Source organism: Schistocerca americana, chromosome 2 (assembly GCF_021461395.2).
Source record: "Schistocerca americana isolate TAMUIC-IGC-003095 chromosome 2, iqSchAmer2.1, whole genome shotgun sequence".
Classification (NCBI taxonomy): domain Eukaryota; kingdom Metazoa; phylum Arthropoda; class Insecta; order Orthoptera; family Acrididae; genus Schistocerca; species Schistocerca americana.
In genome coordinates, this window is record NC_060120.1 from 234,135,050 (window position 1) to 234,154,907 (window position 19,858).

Below are 19,858 nucleotides of genomic sequence, written 5' to 3' on the forward strand. Positions count from 1 at the left end.
CGATGCTGACTTACGAAGATACACACGGTCGACAAAGAGAAGAACATCGATGGCGACTAATGAATTAATCTTGTGGCGGAAGGACTAATTCTATGTCTAAGGTGAGAACTCGGATTAAATCAACAATGACGTAGAATTCTAAAATGTTATTGATCGGGATTGTAAATTATATTACACGCAAATATAACTCTGTACTGAATTTGTCCGCATTAAAGCCAGTCAATACAGCCCGTAAAAAAGCCTTTCAAAAATTCTAAAGTTAAAGTTCAATAAACATAATTTTTTCTCTTTTCAAAAAAATCAATAATTTTTTTTTTGTTTATTTCACCACACAGATCTGATGAAAACAATCCCACCAGTGAACTGTTCACAGTACATGACTTTCTGCCCTACCTTCCTATTCATAACAACCCTACTCAGGTTAGACCATTTTTTGCTGATGTGGATCTTACAATATATTCGTCTGGCCAGAAACGCATATCATTCTTTCCATTTCACTTCACCGACCCCCACAATATCTAGCCTGTACCTTTACATTTTCCTTTTTAGATTTTCTAGCTTTCCTACTACGTTCAAACTTCTGACATTCCATGCTCCGACTAGCAGAATGTTATCCCGTCGTTGGTTGTTCCTTGCTTTTTGCATGGTCGCCTTGCCCTTGGCAGCCCCCTCCTGCTGATCCTAATCACTTTTTCAATTACAAGCCACATGTCCTGTGAATACACATTATGTGTCTTTAATGCAGTGGTTTCCATTGCCCTCTGCGTCATCATGCCGTTGATGATTTGTCCGGCTTTCTGTGGCAGTTCCCCACCCCAAGGGCAAGAGAGTGCCCTGAACCTCTGTCCCTCCTCCGCTTCTTTCACAAATCTGTTGGAACGAAGTGACTTCTTATGCCGTAAGACTTCGGCCGCCGTTTCTGATGATTATTATTCGAAATTTAAGCAGTGGCTGTGTTTGAATACGGGACCAGAATGTTTTGATTATTACTCAAAGACGCTGCCGCTAGACCTATCGCAAGTAATTAATTTCCTCCTACACGCGTCCGTGTGATTACACACTCTATTAAGAACAATTTCCCACTGTTTGTAATGCCCACGGGACCATCCTGAATGACTGCTTTATAATTATTGTCTTTGAACGAAAGAGTCATTTGTGTTCCTCTCACCGCATGTTCCCTTCAGTTACAAGTTAGATACCGTGGTGCATTTTAAAGGGCACAGTGCAAAAACATCAGTACGTAGGAAAGAAGAAAAGAGAGAAAGATGTTTCCAGAATGAAATTTTCACTCTGCACTGGAGTGAACATTTCACTCTGGAAACATCCGCCAGGCTGTGGCTAAGCCACGTCTCCGATGTATCCTTTCTTCCAGGAGTGCTATTTCTGCAAGGTTCGCAGGAGAGCATCTGTGAAGTTTGGAAGGTAGGAGATGTAAAGTTGTGAGGACGGATCGTCAGTCGTGCTTGGGTAGCTCAGTCACTAGAGCACTACAATGCGAAAGGCAAAGGTTCTGCCTTCGAGTCTCGGTGCGCACATAATTTCAATCTGCCCGGAAGTTTCAGAGAAAGATATGACAAAAAATAAGATGGTGTGAGTTGTTGAAACTGTTGCGAAGGTATCAGGAAAAGCAAACATGGAAAAAAGAAATATGGGACATGTCGGTTGGTGGAACAAGTACAAAGAATTGGAAAGTAGTATATGAATAAAGAGATATAATAAAAAGTTAGATGGTGTGAGTCTATGCGGCAAGTACAAAGTGATCAAGAAATAAATCACGAGGGAAGTTGGTCAAGGAGTATAGAGGTCATTGAGAGTAGCAAGTATAGAGAGAAGAAAGGAGTAACACAAAGGAGGAAGTACATTGTGATAATTCCTGAACTTTTAAGAAATAAATGGATTTTTCCTGTCGCTGTACATTAGTACTCCTGAATGTGCTAACTCCGTAATTTGCTCCCTGCATAACAATTACATATGGAGGACTACGTTAGATGAACTGCTAGAATAAACTGTGGCGGTTCGCTGACTGTGGAAAGAGAGGAATGCTTACCTCATGTCTTCTAAACATGTCTCGTTTTCCCCATTGGAATTATTCTCCATCGGTCGCTGCTTATAATATTGCTGTTTTGAACACCGAAATTGATTATGGTCATTGAGATCACTACTGTTATCAGTACAAGAATGTTCAAATTCTTTAATTTAAGAAAATTGTATGCCAAGCTATTCGTCTTATTATATGAAATAAGGGAACACTTATATCTGGCGACAGGATAAAATCAATGCCGCGTCAGTGTTACGGTCAGAATATCGAACACGACTACTGTTACCAATGACGGCATAGTCTTTTCTTGAGAATCATTTAATATCGAATCAAACTTTCAACATATCATTCATTTTTAACTTTTTTCAGCCATCGGCCTTGTGACTGGTTTGATGCGTTATGCCACGATTTCTTCCCTTCTGCCAGCCTCTTCATATAAGATTAGCACTTTTGACTATAAAACCATAATTCGTTCGTTCGAACTACCTGTTAGCATCAGCGAGTACTGAGCTAGCTTGCTTAATGACCACTACTAACAGTTTCTTATTTGCCCCTGCAGAGCGCATTTCCGTCATGGAGGTCGACCATCTCCGCCGACATTCGTCTCGTTCATTTGATTCATTTGTTCAGCCTCGAAAAGTTATATTTGATAAATAGTGTTGCCAGCACGAAAGATCAGTATGAATACGAATCCAGCGTGTTCAGTTTGGTTTATAGAGTTGCAGTATTCTTTTGGAAAACTTTTTATTTGCCAAGATCGCAAGGAAGGATACAACGACTGCTGTTTTAGATCAGTAAAATGGCCCTCTTCAGATACCACAATAGAAAATACACCCATGCTCATAAATTAAGGATAATTGTAGAATATGGTGCCACACAATGTGGCACTACACTAAACTGCCACTAATAGCATAGGCACATAGGGAACACAGACTACACAGATCTGTAAGTCCACGGTATTGGTGATAAGTTGAGAAAACCGTCCCTAAACATATGTGCTACAAAACGCCACTGTTTCCTGCCCATGTACCCAGACATCAGTGTGGGATATGATCACCACGCACATGTACATATGCCGCACAACGGGTTAGCATACTCTGGACAGGTGGTCGAGCAGCTGCTGGGGTATAGCCTCCCATTCTTGCACCAGTGCCTGTCGGAGCTCCTGAAGTGTCGTAGCGGTTTGAAGACGTGCAGCGATACGTCGACCGAGAGCATCTCAGACGTGCTCGATGGGTTTTAGGTCTGGAGAAAAGGCAGGCCACTCCATTCGCCTGATATCTTCAATTTCAAGGCACTCCTCCACGATGTTAGCTCGGTAGGGCGGTGCGTTATCATCCATCAGGAGGAAGGTGGGACCTACTGCACCCCTGAAAAGACGGAAATACTGGTGTAAAATGACGTCCCGATACACCTGACCTGTTGCAGTTCCTCTGTCAAAGACACACAGGGTTGTACATGCACCAATCATAATCCCACCCCACACCATCAAACCACGACCTCCATACAGGTCCCTTTCAAGGACATTAAGGGGTTACTATCTGGTTCCTGCTTGACGACAGATGAAAACCCGACGAGAATCACTGTTCAGACTATACCTGGAATTGTCCTTGAACATAGCCTGGGACCACTGTTCCAATGACCATGTACCGTGTTCTTGACACCAGGCTTACGGGCTATCCTGTGACAAGGGGTCAGTGGAATGCACCTTGCAGGTCTCTGGGCGAATAAACTATGTCTGTTCAGTCGTCTGTAGACTGTGTGTCTGGAGACACTTGTTCCAGTGGCTGCAGTAAGGTCCTGAGCAAGGCTACCTGCAGTACTCCGTGGCCGTCTGCGGGCACTGATGGTGAGATATCGGTCTTCTTGTGGTGTTGTACACTGTGGACGCTCCGTACTGTAGCGCCTGGACAAGTTTCCTGTGTGCTTGAATCGTTGCCATAATCTTGAGATCACACTTTGTGGCACACGGAGGGCCTGTGCTATGACGTGCTGTGTCTGACCAGCCTCCAGTCGCCCTAGTATTCTACCCCTCATAACTTCATTAATATGTGTTCTTTGAGCCATTTTCAACACACAGTCACCATTAGCACCCCTGAAAACGTCTGCAGACTTACTCGCTGCACCGTACTCTGACAATCACCAGCACCCCTCTGCGTATGTGGACCGCTGCCAACGCCACAGTGCGACGAACGCAGGTCAAATGCACCGCATGGTCATAAAAAATGGCTCTGAGCACTATGGGACTTAACTGCTGTGGTCATCAGTCCCCTAGAACTTAGAACTACTTAAACCTAACTAACCTAAGGACATCACACACATCCATGCCCGAGGCAGGATTCCAACCTGCGACTGTAGCGGTCGCGCGGTTCCTGACTGTAGCGCCTAGAACCGCTCGGCCACTGCAACCGGCGGCATGGTCATACCCCGAGATGATTTAAACCCACAAACCGCCCACCAGAGCGTTGTTTCACTATGTATATCAGCATTATCCTTAATTTACGAGCATGAGTGTAGTTCTTACATCCGTTATTAAAGCGAGACCCTTTGTCACAACCATGTTTACAATTCCAAACTCAAAAATTGTGGGAACTACAATTTTTTAGTTCTGAATTGTAAAAACGATTGTGACAAAGCGTCTCGCTTTAATTAACGATACAGAAAGGCTTTCTATTATGTTATCTGAAATGGCAATTTAACTTGTCGAAACTAGTAATCGTTGTATCCTTCCTTCCGATCTTTGCAAATGAGTGAAGTATTGAACGATCAACTTGAACAACTGTCATGGGATGTCCGTCCAGACCAAATGCCGAAAAAATTAACATAAACAAAGGAAGAAAAAATTGGCAGAGCTCTTGTCCGCGAAACGCAAAGTTCGCGAGTTTGAGTTTCGATCCGGCACGCATTCCTAATCTGCCAGAAAGTTTCATATCAGCGTACGCTCTGCCGCAGAGTGAAAATCTCATTCAATACAAAGGGCAATATGCACTCAGATTTTACATACTGGAGGAAGAGGAAGAAATTCCAATCAGCAACTTTCTCCTCAGAGTATGAAAACATTTTGATGGGGTCCGCCGGCCGTTGTGGCCGAGCGGTTGTAGACGCTTCAGTCCTGAACCGCACGACTGCTACGGTCGCAGGTTCGAATCCTGCCTCGGGCATGGATGTGTGTGATGTCCTTAGGTTAGTCTGGTTTAAGTAGTTCTAAGTTCTAGGGAACTGATGACCTCAGATGTTAAGTCCCATAGTACTCAGAGCCATTTGAACCATTTGAACCATTTGAATCATTTGATGGGGTCCACCTACATAGGGATAAACGACCATCATCATAAAATAAGGCAAATCAGAGTTCGCTCGAAAAGTTTAAGTGTCACTTTGTCACGTGCTGTTCGAGAGTGGAGCGGTAGAGAAATAACTTGAAGGTGTTTCGATGCACCCTCTGCTAGACACTTAATTGTGACTTGAGTGGTCATGTAGATGTAGATGTACAGACGAGTGAAGATGGAGAGGCCCATGTCAGTTCACATTGTTCATCTACTACCTGATTTCGGTTAGTATAGTCTCTGGACACTTCGGAATACAATTAAAAGAAATGCAGAGTCCTCAGTATTCTTGTACAATAGCCTGCCGCAGAAAGCAGTTGACGCTGCACGGTACAGGCGTTGTCCGTAGTCGCTGTTGGAAAGTAGTCGCTCTCTGGAGACCACCGCAGCGCAGGTGACCCTGTAACCTGTTTAGGTGTAAAGGGGACGGCGACGCCGCAGCCGCCCGTACAAGGGTACGCACCCGACGGCTTTTCTTGCGAGGGTCCGGCGCTCCCGGTGAGTCACGAGGTGCGCAGTCGCTGACACCCGCAAGAAGTCCCTCTGCGCTCGCAATGGGAAGACGGCAACGCGTGAGACGGGCCCGCCGTCTGCCGCGCAGGGAGGCGAGGCAAGGGTGAAGGCCCTGGCGACACCGCTCCCACACATTCCCAGCCGGACAGTCGCCGGCTTCTCCGAGCAGTCCCACAACGTGGCCGCAGGTCACAATCCGTCCGCACGTGAAGGGCTCTGATTCTTCAGTTTCAGATTCTTCAGACACAACCTACACGATGATTCCATCCCGTACCTCAACCCTAAGATTGGTTTGAACTCCACGTGCTGCTTCACGAACGTGTTCGATCGCCGCAATGAGACGGTAGTCGATATCTATGAGGTTCATTCAAATGAAACCTGGCCAGTGCGTCTACCTTTGCCTTACACGTAAGGTTGTAACGCCGGAAATGCATATCCTCCTATTTCCATCTATTGTACTATAATTTTTTTCCTTATTTTGTTACCCGAAGATATGATATTTCTGTGTCTTTATACAGGGTATTACAAAAAAGTACGGCCAAACATTCACGAAACATTCCTCACACACAAATAAAGAAAAGATGTTATGTGGACATGTGTCCGGAAACGCTTAATTTCCATGTTAGAGCTCATTTTAGTTTCGTCAGTATGTACTGTACTTCCTCGATTCACCGCCATGATTTCATACGGGATACTCTACCTGTGCTGCTAGAACATGTGCCTTTGCAAGTACGACACAGCATGTGGTTCATGCACAATGGAGCTCCTGCACATTTCAGTCGAAGTGTTCGTACGCTTCTCAACAACAGATTCGGTGACCGATGGATTGGTAGAGGCGGACCAATTCCATGGCCTCCACTCTCTCCTGACCTCAACCCTCTTGACTTTCATTTATGGGGGCATTTGAAAGCTCTTGTCTACGCAACCCCGGTAACAAATGTAGAGACTCTATGTGCTCGTATTGTGGACGGCTGTGATAAAATACGCCATTCTCCAGGGCTGCATCAGCGCATCAGGGATTCCATGCGACGGAGGGTGGATGCATGTATCCTCGCTAACGGAAGACATTTTGAACATTTCCTGTAACAAAGTGTTTGAAGTCACGCTGGTACGTTCTGTTGCTGCGTGTTTCCATTCCATGGTTAATGTGATTTGAAGAGAAGTAATAAAACGAGCTCTAACATGGAAAGTAAGCGTTTCCGGACGCATAACATATTTCCTTTCTTTGTGTGTGAGGAATGTCTCCTGAAAGATTGGCCGTACCTTTTTGTAACACCCTGTATATTGAAATTGTTTTACAATTTATATTTATGCATTTATATCGATGTATAATTGGTTTGTTTTGTAAATATTATTTGTATTTTAACGCTGGACCTTGCCTAGGGAAAACTATGCTATCGAATGGTTACATCGATAGGTCATGTGGAGAACCAAAGTGTTTAGGATCTTTGGTAGCGTTGGCTCAGCCGCGTGGAGCTTGGGAAGAGCATGGTCTGGCTGGAGTAGGGGGGTGGAGCAGGTGTGTTGTGTGACGCTCCCTCGAGTTGCAGCGCTTTCGGGGTCTGGCAGCATGTAATTGCGCTCGACTTGCTATGATAGTTTCTGGCACGCCGTCGCGGACGGGAAACATTAGCTGGCACACATCAAGAGCCCGTTTCGCCTTGTGACCGTGTGGAGAAGAAGGCGCGCCAACATCCAGCTTCTGCAACAGCGACGGCCGATAATAAGTGATTGTCACCACCTCCTCGATCGACGACTTCAAACCTTCAATCAACCAACAAGGAGGACTAAAAGCACTTAAAGTTTTAGAACTGTACGGCAGACCTCAGCTTTTCAAACTGTTCCATTTGCATCACTAAAATACAGCAACTTAGCACGAACCTTAGTTGCTCATTGTCCCAATTGCATTACCAAGCAGGGTCCCTTCCTTTTCCGAAATGAACGCGTGTGTCGTTAATATTCAAACGCCAGCATTAAAGTAATATTATTCTATTTCACTGCTTTAATTTCAAAGTCCAGTTAAGGTATTCGTAGCTGGCTACAATATTTAGATTACACAAGCACAAATTACGAGTGCGAGTTTTGTCACCACATTTTAGCTTACCTGTGACTGCAGCTCTTGTACGTACAAAATTTTACTAATGTTAATTGTTCAAAATCATTTAATTCAAGTTCAAAGTTAAATCTCTTATTTCTAAATTGTGTAGATTCAAGTAGCTTTTGAGATGATTATTGAGGTAGCTCAAGGCTAACCACATTTTATTTAATTTCGTAGTGCTTCAGAAACAAAGTTCAATATTAAATTCAGTCACTAAATTAACTTTCAGTTTTCCGGTTTTATTAATTCTTTTGCTAAATTAAGTCAGAGTTTAGCGAAATTTATTACTTTTGACAAACATTCAGTTTTCACACAACATGTGTCAACCTTCAGTTGCCACGCTTTTAGTGCTAATTATATGTGGATTAACCTTCTTTTTTCAGTTATTATAGTAGTTGTCCATAGGATTGGCGACCGTAATTTTCCCCATATCTCAAAAATCTAATTAATGCCAGTTGATTGTTAACGTAACGACCGCACATTTACTTTCTTTATTAACTTTACCCTTTTTCAAAATTAATTTACACCAATTTCATTTGCATTTTTCCTTTCATTTAGATGTAACCCTTCCTCCCTCTTTACCGACAGATTAACTTCGGTGATCATTGCTTTTCCCAAATTTCCATTAGGTACACGCGGTTTAATTTTTCACTGTCATTATGGTCGATAAGTGAGGGGGAGGTTACAAGGTGGCACCACGTAACTCCTCGTACGGTGGTGCCATCTATTCGTAGAGAGGCTGACTCGTGCGCACCGTCTGATGCTGCATAGCGCCAGTGTGGTTTCACGCCGAAGAGAAGGTGGTCACACAAGTTATCGTCCACCACCGAACATATAGGCGAGTAAGCGGGAACAACGAAGAGTGATTCGATATTTGGCAGCGGAGGAAGTTGGGAGGCCGTGAAATATATCGACGGATGAAGACTACGTACGGCCAGTACAGTCTGAGTCGTTCAAGCGTTGTGGAATGGCGCAAACGATTCCTCGAGCAGCGAGACTCACTGGAAGACGATGCTCAACCTGGACAGGCTCACCGTGTCATCACACCGGAAATGGTTTCGGAAGTGAGTGCTTTAGTCTTGGAGAGCCACAGAATCACCGTGGACGAGACCGATCGGTTACTGGGTATTAACGTGGGCGCCGCCCACACCATAATGCATCAACACTTGAACTTTCGAAAAATCTGTGCGCAGTGGCTTCCCCACTAGCTGACCGCCGAACAGCGCAAGACTCGAATGGCGCTGTCTTTGAGTCATCTGCAGCGTTATCATGAGGAGGAATACGACCTTCTGTCGTGTATTGTCACAGGTGGCGAAACATGCTATCACCATTTTGAACCGGAAAGCAAGCGTCACAACAAGAAGTGGAAACATGCAACTTCACCACCTCCAAAGAAATCGAAGGCCGTGCACACCAGTTCTGGTAAGGTCATGATGTCCTCCTTTTTTGACCACAAGGGCTCACTGCTTGTGGAGTTCTTGGAATGGGGAACCACCATCAATGCTCAGCGTTGTCAAGTCACTTTACAGAACCTTAGACGAGCCATCAAGTAGAAACGCCGAGGCATGTTGTCCAATGGCGTTATCTTCCTGCATGATAATGCCCGCCCACACACGGCCAATGTTGGGAAGATGACATTGCAGAAATTTCGGTGGGAAACGCTGGAACATCTACCGTACAGTCCCGACCTTTCACCGTGTGACTTTCATGTGTTTGGACTTCAAAACAAGCTATTCGCGGACAGCGATTCGCAATGGGCCGACGAAGTGTGTGACTGGGTCCAGGCCTGGATCCAACAGCAGGTTACTAGCTTCTTCAAGGATGGAATCGACCGGCTAGTGTTGCAATGGGATAAATGTGCCAACAGTTTTGGCGACTATTTTTGAGTATGTGTACTGTGTATAACAACATTTTTGAGTTTATAAAATCGTTACCATTACTTTACACTAGTGACCGGGTTTCATTTGAATGCCCCTTATACACCATCTGCTCAAAAGTATCTGGTCACGCCAATATATTGTGTAACTGATCACTAGATGTCACGAAAGCTGGTTCCGCCAGAATGAATAGAGGGTGGGAGTGTTGTGTTGTCAGTGTAGAAGCAGTAATACGAAACCTCAGTTACTCTCAACATGGACTAGCCATTAGATGTCACCTGGGTAACAAACTCATCAGAGACATTCGGCCAGCCGCTGTGACCGAGCGGTTCTAGGCGCTTCAGTCCACGACTGCGCTGCTGCTACTGTCGCAGGTTCGAATCCTGCCTCGGGCATGGATGTGTGTGATGTCCTTAGGTTAGTTAGGTTTAAGTAGTTCTAAGTCTAGGGGACTGATGACCTCAGATGTTAAGTCCCATAGTGCTTAGAGCCATCTGAACCACTTGAAGAGACATTCGAATCCATCTAAAGATGCCCAAGTCAACTGTTTGGGTGTTATGTGAAGTGGAAACGCCAAGGAACAACCACACCTAAACCAAAACCAGGCAGACCTCATGTACTGACGGACAGGGACCGCGGAGCACTCTGGAGGGTGGTTGTCGGTTGTTTGATTCGGGATAAGGGACCAAACAGTAAGGTCATCGGTCCCGTCAGATTAAGGAATGATGGGGATGGAAGACAGCCGTGCCCTTTCAAAGGAATCATCATGTCATTTGCTTGAAGCGGCTAAGGGAAATCACAGAAAACCTAAATCGGGGTGACTGGACACGGGTGTGATCCGTTTTCCTGCCGAATGCGAGTCCAGTGTGATAACCACTGCGCCACCTCGATCGGTGAGGGTGGTTGTAAAAACTCGCATTGTATCAGCAGAAGGGATCATTGGTGAGTTCCTAAGTGCTGCTAGCAGTGCAGATGGCGCAATGACTACGAGCAGTGAGTTAGAAGGAAATGGGTACAATGATCAAGTAGCTCCTGATATGCCACACATTTTTGTAGCCATTGCAAAGCGATACTTGGGGTGGTGAAAGAGCGACACCGCTATCTGTGAATGACTGGAAACGAGTGATTTGGGGTGATGAATCCCACTATTCCTTGTGGCAGTCCAATGAAAGGATTTGGGTTTAGTGAATGCCTCGTGAATGTTCCAGCAGTATATGTTGTTCCAGCAGTGAAGCACGGAGGAAGTGGTGTTACGTTATGAGGGCGTTCTTCTTGGACAGGATGTAGTCCCCTTATCGAAGTTAACAGCAAATTTGGAAGGATATGAACACATTTGGAGGAGCTGTTCGGAGACGATAATTGTTTCTATCGGCATGTGAATGCACCTTGTCATGAAACAGCATTTGTGAGGCAGTGGTCTATGGCAAACGACAAGCCAAAAATGTGCTGGCCTGCCCAGGGCCCCGACCTGAGCCCAGTGGGATGAACATCTCTGGGATGAATTAGAACGTTGACTACAATCCAGACTCCTGCATCCAACACCACTACCTACCGTGGTTTCAGCTTTCGAGGAATGGGCTGTCATTCCTCTGTAGACATTCAGACACCTCGTTCAAAGTGTTTCCAGCAAATGTCAAGCCATCACGAAGGCGAATGGTGGACTAATTCCATATTAATGTCTACTCATAGGTGTTCAGATACTTTTGATCAGCTAGTGTACATCTATAATGATTGATCACCGTTGTGAGACTTTGCATCGACATCTGTATTCAAGACGCCATTTGATAATATATGGAGGAGAATACTATAGAGGGGCCAAGCAGAGAAACCTCTGTGTGAAGTCAGGGTAGCTGTTGCGAGCCTGTGAAGCGTCTTCGACACTAGTAGATCATTATTAGATTTCAATCATTTATTCACAGTGTTTACAAGTTGTCGTTCTTCCTCGCTAGCTTTGGCTACCGCTCATTCAGATACATATTAGATTCTATTTGATGACTGTCCAGGAGAAGAATTTAGTATACTGTCACTGCAGTAGGTTCCTGGCGAAGAGGGGCGGCTGTTACCAGCACAAAGCGATCTCGCGCTGTCTGCTGGAGTGTACTCGGTCCCATTCCGAATTCTACAATGGCGCTTCATAACTTATCTGCGATGCACCTGTGTTGGTAGGCGTGTGGTCAGTTGATTTCCTCTCTGCTGCCTGTTAAGTTTCAGCACTTGGAAGTGCCTGAGTGTTGAACAGGAATGTGGATCCCAAAAGGCCCTGTTGCTGCCTTCCGTGTTGAAGTTCAGAACTGGGAGCAAACTGTGGTGTGGTGTTGTTGGAAGACAGTTTCTCCATCAGTAGATGGTAGATTATGAAAAGCATGAAGTTCACCAAGTGAAGACCATCATATATATCGTCAGCTAGTTTATGAACAGTGCTGTAATATCTAGCACATCATCGTAATCATAGAATCGAGTGGCATTACTATGAAAGCCATCGATCTCAGTGTTCAGCTCATGACGAGAGCTGGAGAGCTGGGATATTTAAAGGGAGCTGGCGTTAGACTACGACGCGACTCTTGGTTTGTAACAACTAAATGTCTCCTCCTTATTCTGCTGTTTTCAGTTAACAGGTTGCTAACTGCTGTGTCGGTTCCTTGTTCTGTGCACTCGTGAAAGATGTAGAGTTTCTTGCAACATGTCTGACAGCTAGCGAATTTGCTTGTCTCGTTTCCTTTGATTTTCTGTAACAGCCTCCTTCCCGCTGAATGTGTGTCCTCTCTCGGAATAGGGCGTTGTACTGTGCCGATGTCGACCCACATCATGATTATCTTGCAACATAATGGCTCTGTCTCTGGCATGACTTAATTCTTCCTGTGGCAGTGTTATAAGTTTTAATATAATTTCTAATTTCCTACCCCTTAGTATTCAGTGCCATAACAATACTTCTGGTATCGCCATCATTTCCTCCTTTTCTGTTCCACTGGTGGGTGGTGCTCCCCCCCCCCCCCCCCCCTCCTATAACATCAATCTCTGATTTTCTCGTCGTCATGATTTCACAAGACGACCTGCTCGTATAGTGTAATCTGTAGCACGCTGTCTTGGTTGGTTGGTTGTTTTGGGGAAGGAGACCAGACAGCGTGGTCATCGGTCTCATCGGATTAGGGAAGGATGGGGAAGGAAGTCGGCCGTGCCCTTTCAGAGGAACCATCCCGGCATTTGCCTGGAGTGATGTAGGGAAATCACGGAAAACCTAATCCATCAGTCCAGTCTTTTGACTGGTTTGATGTGACTGTCACGAATTCTTGCGCCAACCTTTTATCTCAGAATAGCACTACCAACCAATGTCCTCAATTATTTGCAGGGTGTATTCAAATCTCTGCCTTCTTCTACAGTTTTTACCCTCTACAGTTCCCTCCATTACAATGGAAGTTCCCTGATGTCTGCCGGCCGAAGTGGCCGTGCGGTTAAAGGCGCTGCAGTCTGGAACCGCAAGACCGCTACGGTCGCAGGTTCGAATCCTGCCTCGGGCATGGATGTTTGTGATGTCCTTAGGTTAGTTAGGTTTAACTAGTTCTAAGTTGTAGGGGACTAATGACCTCAGCAGTTGAGTCCCATAGTGCTCAGAGCCATTTGAACCATTTGAACCCTGATGTCTTAACACACATACTATTCCTTTCCTCACCTTCTGGGAGAACCTCCTCACTCCTTACCTTAGCAGTACAGCTAACTTTCAATATTCTTCTGTATCACCACATCTCAAATGATTCGATTCTCTTTCGTTCCGGTCTTCCAAAAATCATGTTCCACTACCGTACAATGCTGTGCTCCAAACGTATATTCTCAGAAATTTCTTCCTCAAATGAAGGCCTGCGTTTGATACTAGCGGACTTCTATTGGTCAGGAATGCACTTTTTGCCTGCGCTAGTCTGGTTTTTATGTCCTCCTTGCTCCGCGGATCATGGATTATGTTCGTGGGTAGGAAACAGATTCCTTAACTTCATCTACTTCCTGACCACCAATTTGGTGTTAATTATATTGCTGCTCTCATTTCTTCTATTCCTAATTACTTTCTTGTTGCTTCGGTTTATTTTCAGTCCATATTCTGTACTCATTAGACTGTTCATTCCATTCAACACTGTCTGTAGTTATTCCTCACTTTCACTGAGGATAGCAATGACCTCAGCAAATGTTATCACTGACATCCTTTCACCTTGAATTTTAAACCCATTCTTGAACCTTTTATTTCCGTCATTGTCTTTACGATGTATAGCTTGCATCCCTGTCTGAAACCCGTTTTAATCCGAGCACCGTTTTTACTCCGAGCACTCCATACGATCGTACTTCCGATAATAAGCGTAGACGTGGACCTGAAAACCGTTTTCAGAAATCAAGAAATTCTGCATCTGTTTGACTGCCTTGATTCACGGCTCTAAGGACATCTTGTCAGAAAAGAGTGAGCTGGATTTCACACGACCGGTGTTTTTAGGATCCATGATGGCTGGCACGGAGGAGGCCATTGTGTTCGAGACACATTACTACGTTTGAGCTCAAAACATTTTTTAAGATTGTGCAGCAAATGGATGTCAAAATGTTGGACGGCTGTTACGTGTATCACCACTGGTACTCCTCTTATAGATGCATGTGGTTTGTGCTTCTTTGCAACAACTGGACACGGTTTTATGTTCGAGGGACGCACGGTTTATTGTCGTTAATTGAGCCGCAAATTCTGTATAGAATTATAACAGCGATTCCATCGGGTCCTGCAAATTTGTTCGATATGACACTAGTATTTGATTCACTCATTGTTACAATGGCGCGAGAAGTGAATTGGGGTAATAGTTTCGGGGTTTGTAAAGTGTGATGTCTTGTTTTGTCTCGGCTCGATGGTGATGGTTGTCCCAGTCGAGATGACGCGGAACGGCGTCCGTCGATCACGACAACGCCAATCTGTAACTATTATAAAAACAAACTCCTCTCGCGGTTTGGTTATTTTTCAGATACTGTCTCTCAAAACTGATATCAACGTCTCGATGGAGCAGCACGCCGGAGTGTGTGCGCCGCCCTTGCTTGCAATTAAAGCAATTGTGTTCGATGTCTGTCGGTCATCTCCAATTATAAATATAGCGACTGCACCACTTGATAACGCGATGACTCCCTCGATCTGAAATGATAACCAAACGTCCTTTGGGTGTTCGCGACAGACTTTTCAGTTTATGCGAAATTGCTGACTGTAGTTATTATGCCCGGTTTGAGAATGGGTATTCAGACGTTGAAAATATAATGTCTCGAATCATCAATCCATCATCCAAGCCGATGTCACATCATGATTTTTGCGAGGATATTGAGTTGTTAATTATTACTCCGTCGTCAAGGCGTTCCTACGTCGCTTATTCAACAACTACACGACGTAATTGCAGAGATAACATACCCTTGAGCAATGTTCAGAATGCGTCGCATTTCAGTGTAATGTTATTGCTGTTTACAGTTAAATTGTCACTAAATCACTTTTCCGAAGAGTCAGTTAATTCCAAAAATAAACTTTAAATATCCATTAAATGATGTATGCGACACGAAGAATTAAAGTTGAATTAAAGTTTATTGCTCTTCCTAATTATTTACCCCTACACTGAGCACACACACCGATTTTTCATTCAGGGAATTGCGTCTGTTAGCATCAGCAATTCTGACCTTGACGATAGCTTCTGACAATACGGCGCAATTGTAAGTGCTTCGCGATTGCGTTTATCTTTTGCCTACTCAAGTCTAATAATTGAGTTTATGTCGGCGATCAGTCTCTTTCTGTGTCCCTTGATGTTCGTGACTATCAAGTATCACGAAGGCTAAGTCCCATCACAAATCAGCAATCACACGAGCTATTTTTCTGTCACATATATCAACTATCCCGTTATATGTCTAACGGTAAAGATGATTTTACTCCAGTCAGACTTCTGACTAATACTTCCAACCGTAAGACTTTTAAAGTTCAGATCGGTTTTGAAACAATCTAGTAGCGCTCAACATGCTTACTACTATTGCAACTGTACAAGAGAGAAGTGAAGCTAACATCTCCATTGCCGAGTTACGTTTTAGGCACAGCGAACTTACAGCTCGATGCGGCTACAACTCTCTTCTAGGATAAATGTTATTTTTGGTCAGTTGATGGTCTGGGCCTTAACCTTCGTAAATAATATTTTTTTTTGATTCTTTCCTTAGAGTTTCTGTTTCGTATCATATGGTATTCTTTCATTCAGTCCTTTTTTATAAGCATTAGTATTTATATAACATTCTTGTTAATCAAATTGTGAAGAGTGTAAATTTTGTTGTCAGTAGCTGTCATCACTGTCAGGATGACTGATTTTTATATTTATTTTGGCAACAAAAAGGTGTTCATTATGGGTTCTATCATTGGGGTGTTACAAAGGTACCCACTGATGATGGCACAAATGTGCAGAAACCATGTTATGCTTTATCAAGCAACGTGTTCCCTTAGTAGGTAGACAAAATTTTGATAATTTAATCTGCAAACAAGGCTGCTGCCAGAGCTTCAAAACCAAACGATGACGAGATACATTTCTTGCTGGTGGCAAATCTTCACTGAATTAAATATGCTGGACGCAGGGTGCTGACGTAATAAGCTCCAGACGTTTCGTACCAGGACGGGCGTCGTATTTTTGAGTTGGCCGCGCCCCTGCTATAACGGTTCCAGAGCTCTTGCGCCGCTAACGAAGTTCCACGGGTTTTGGCTGACAAGCCAGACCGAAAATTTATAGGTCTGGAGGAGGCGGATCGGAGCAACCGAATACCCTGGCCGCAAGATGGCCTTGGCAGCTCGTTATACAATGTCGGCCGCATCTTGCGTGAATGAGGTTTCATGAGACGTGTCTCTTCCTTAATGGACTCCCCAAAGTCCAAAGACATCACCGACAACATGTCTAAACAACTTCTCTATACATGAAAGGCAATGCCCTGACTGACTGACTGATTGACTAACTCACCATCGTCCAACCCAAACTCCTTAGGATAGAAACTTGAAATTTGGAGAAGATGTGGATCTTATACTGTAAGCGTCATTTAGGAAGGGTGTTTTCGAAATTCCAACCAAAAGAGGGTGAAATAGGGGATAAAACGTTTTCTGAAGAAATTTCGCTATTAAATGAATTTCCAAGCTAGACCTACGAAAATTGGTATTTGGTTTCTGGGACAGAAATAAATATACAAGTGTTTCAGTTTTTTTCGAAATTTAACGCTATAGGGGTGAAATAATGGGTGAAAGCTTGTTTTGAAAATATATCATTATAAAAGAACTAGTACAATATTTTTAAAACTGCATCTATGAATATTGGTATTCGACTTCTCTGCAAAAAAAAAAAAAAAAAAAAAAAAAAGGAAAAGGACTTTTAAAGGTAACATCTGAAAATTTTAACTTGACTTCTCAGTTAAAAAAATATGTGTCTCACAGTTTTTGGTAATTCAACCACTATCTGAGTGATGAAAATTTTTTTAGAAATATTTCATTGTGCAAGCATTTTGGAGCTAAATCCACCATATGAAAATTTGTATTTTTCCTCTCTGTTAGAAACAAAACATATGCTTGTCACTGTTTTTGGAAATTCACTCCTAAGGAAGTGAAATAGGGAGTGAAACATTTAATGAAAATATTTCATTCCAAAAGTATTTTTAAAGGTAAATCTTTGAAAATCGGTGTTTGGCTTCTCGGTTAGAGGTGAAAACAAACTCGTGTTTCACTGTTTTTGAAATAGGGTCAGAATGATTCACTGACTCCTTATTGCCCAGCCCAAACCGCTAAGGATAGGAACTTGAAGTTTGTAGAGGGTGTGAACCTTATACTGTAGGGATCGTTTAAGAAGATACTGTCCGAAATTCCACTCGTAAGGGAGTGTAATAGGGGTCGAAAGGCTTTTTGAAAGTGTGTCGCTATCAAGGGAATTTTGAAGCTAGAGCTACAAAAACTGGTATTTGGTCCTCAGTCAGAAAATAAAAAAATACATGTTTCAGCATTTTTGGAAATTCAACCATCAAGGGGGTAAAATTTTGAGTAAAATTTTTTTTTCAAAATAAATAATTACTAAAGAAATACTAAAGGATTTTTAAGGTTGCTTCTATGACAATTGGCATTTGACTTCTCGGTTAGAAATAAAAAAAAAAGAACGTGCTAGTGGTAATATAATCCTCTAAGAGAGAGCAAGGGGCTGAAAATTTTTAAGAAAATATTTCGTTACAATAAAAAATTTTAAAGCTAAATTTATGAAAATCGGTCTTTCACTTTTCCCCTTGGAAGTAAAGAAATATTTGGCGGAGATACCTGCACAAGAACGCAAAAAGCTCTATTAACAAATTTTTTTGTTCGTGGCTACCAGAATAGCTTTTTGGTTAGAGGTACATTTGGAAAAGACCCTTCTTATATGGCCTTAATTAGCGTGAAAAGCTTACAAGGTGCTGCAGTTTGTGAATAACATAAAAAATTCGATCAAATAAAAACAAAAAAAAATCTCTGCAGGCCATACAGTCTACTCGAGCCAAACAGTGGGCGCTAAACTAGTTTTTTTATATTTCTCCCCGCTACATATTCTCCTTTGGATTGTATTAATAATTAAGTTCGGACCTGGCATCTGTTGGGTTCCCCGAGTGACACAGGTGCTTTTCATTGGTTATAATATCCACTACTCTAACCTTTTTTCGCCCAGAAAAGCGTAGGGGATAAGAAGTTTCAGTTAAGCGCATGGCGATAATTTGGAATTTCTACAGGAAGTAAGAGGGAGGTGCGGAAAGTAACGCACAATAATTTTTTTCTCCCCTAGTATTGCAGCTGGAATGTTGAAATTTTATGACCGGTAGAGTTTGAAGTTTGCGCTACAGAGGGTATTTTGTTTTCATGTGCAGCCCTAGCGAGAGAAGCCTGAACTACGAAACAAACATGGCTCGCATGTTACTGTGTCAACTAGTGAAGAACAGCAAGGCGCGTTTTTGTTCATGACACATTGAAAATTCGTAAAGTTAGTGCTTTCTGGGTGCCTAAGAACCTGACACACAATCAGAAGGTCCAGCGAAGGATGACAAGCTTAGATCAGTTAAGGCGGTACACTGCAGAAGTGCATGACTTTCTGAAAGGAATCGTCACTGGTAACGATTCGTGGGCACACCACTACACGCCCGAAACCAAGCAGGTCTCTACGGAGAGGAAACATGCTGGTTCCCCAGAACGAGAGGAATTCAAAGTGACTCAACCTGATGGGGAAGTGCTTGTGACAGTGTTGGGGGATATGCGTGATGTGTTAGCGCTGGACTTTTCTGGACACGGGACCACTGAGAATGCTACAGCCTACATTAAAATTTCGATTAAACTGCTTCGTGCCCTTCGTGCGTCGTGACAAACGCCACAACATTAATGCTGACGGTGCCAAACTTCTTCATGACAACGCTCGCCCCATGTTGCTGCTCCTGTTCGTAAGAAAATGGCCAAATTTGGATCGGAGATGCTCCAGCATCCACCATACATTCCGGATCTTGTAACGTCGTACTTTCACGATGAGCTCCCTGGCTGGTCAACGCTTTGCGGCGGTTGCGAAAGTAAAATCAGCGGTCCGCAGATGGCTATTCTCCAACCAAATGGGCTTCTACGAAAAGGGCATGTTGAAACTGGTGCCACGATGGGATAAATGTTTTGAAATCGTTAGTGGCTATGTAGAAAAGTAGGTAATAGATATAAGTTGATTTGTCCTTTTTTTGGTTTGTTATCTATTAAACTCAGGTAGTTACTTTCCGATCTTCTCTCGTATAATGACGATTCCCGGCATCAACTTGATCATCCACAGTCTTAGAGGAGCCTGAAGGTAGTGTACTGTAACACAGAAACCGGCTGTGCATGAATAAAACGAGTAAATAAGCTGATGGTGTTATGCTTATTGCATATAGGAGACATAAAGCTGTTGCCCTAATATCCACGAGAAGATAGATGTACGGAGAGTTCAAATCGATGTTGGCTTCAGTACATTTGCAGAGATGA

The 19,858-nt window shown here is 43.5% G+C and overlaps 1 protein-coding gene across 1 annotated transcript in view; it reads left to right on the forward strand.

Moving 5' to 3' along the window:
* Window positions 1-19,858, forward strand: part of LOC124593915 (Nance-Horan syndrome protein-like) — a 179,324-nt gene that overhangs the window by 45,713 nt on the left and 113,753 nt on the right. Inside the window, exon 3 of the mRNA XM_047132266.1 lies at window positions 5,777-5,859. Within this exon, the coding sequence (XP_046988222.1) occupies window positions 5,777-5,859 (83 nt within the window). The remainder of the gene's footprint in view (window positions 1-5,776; window positions 5,860-19,858) is intronic.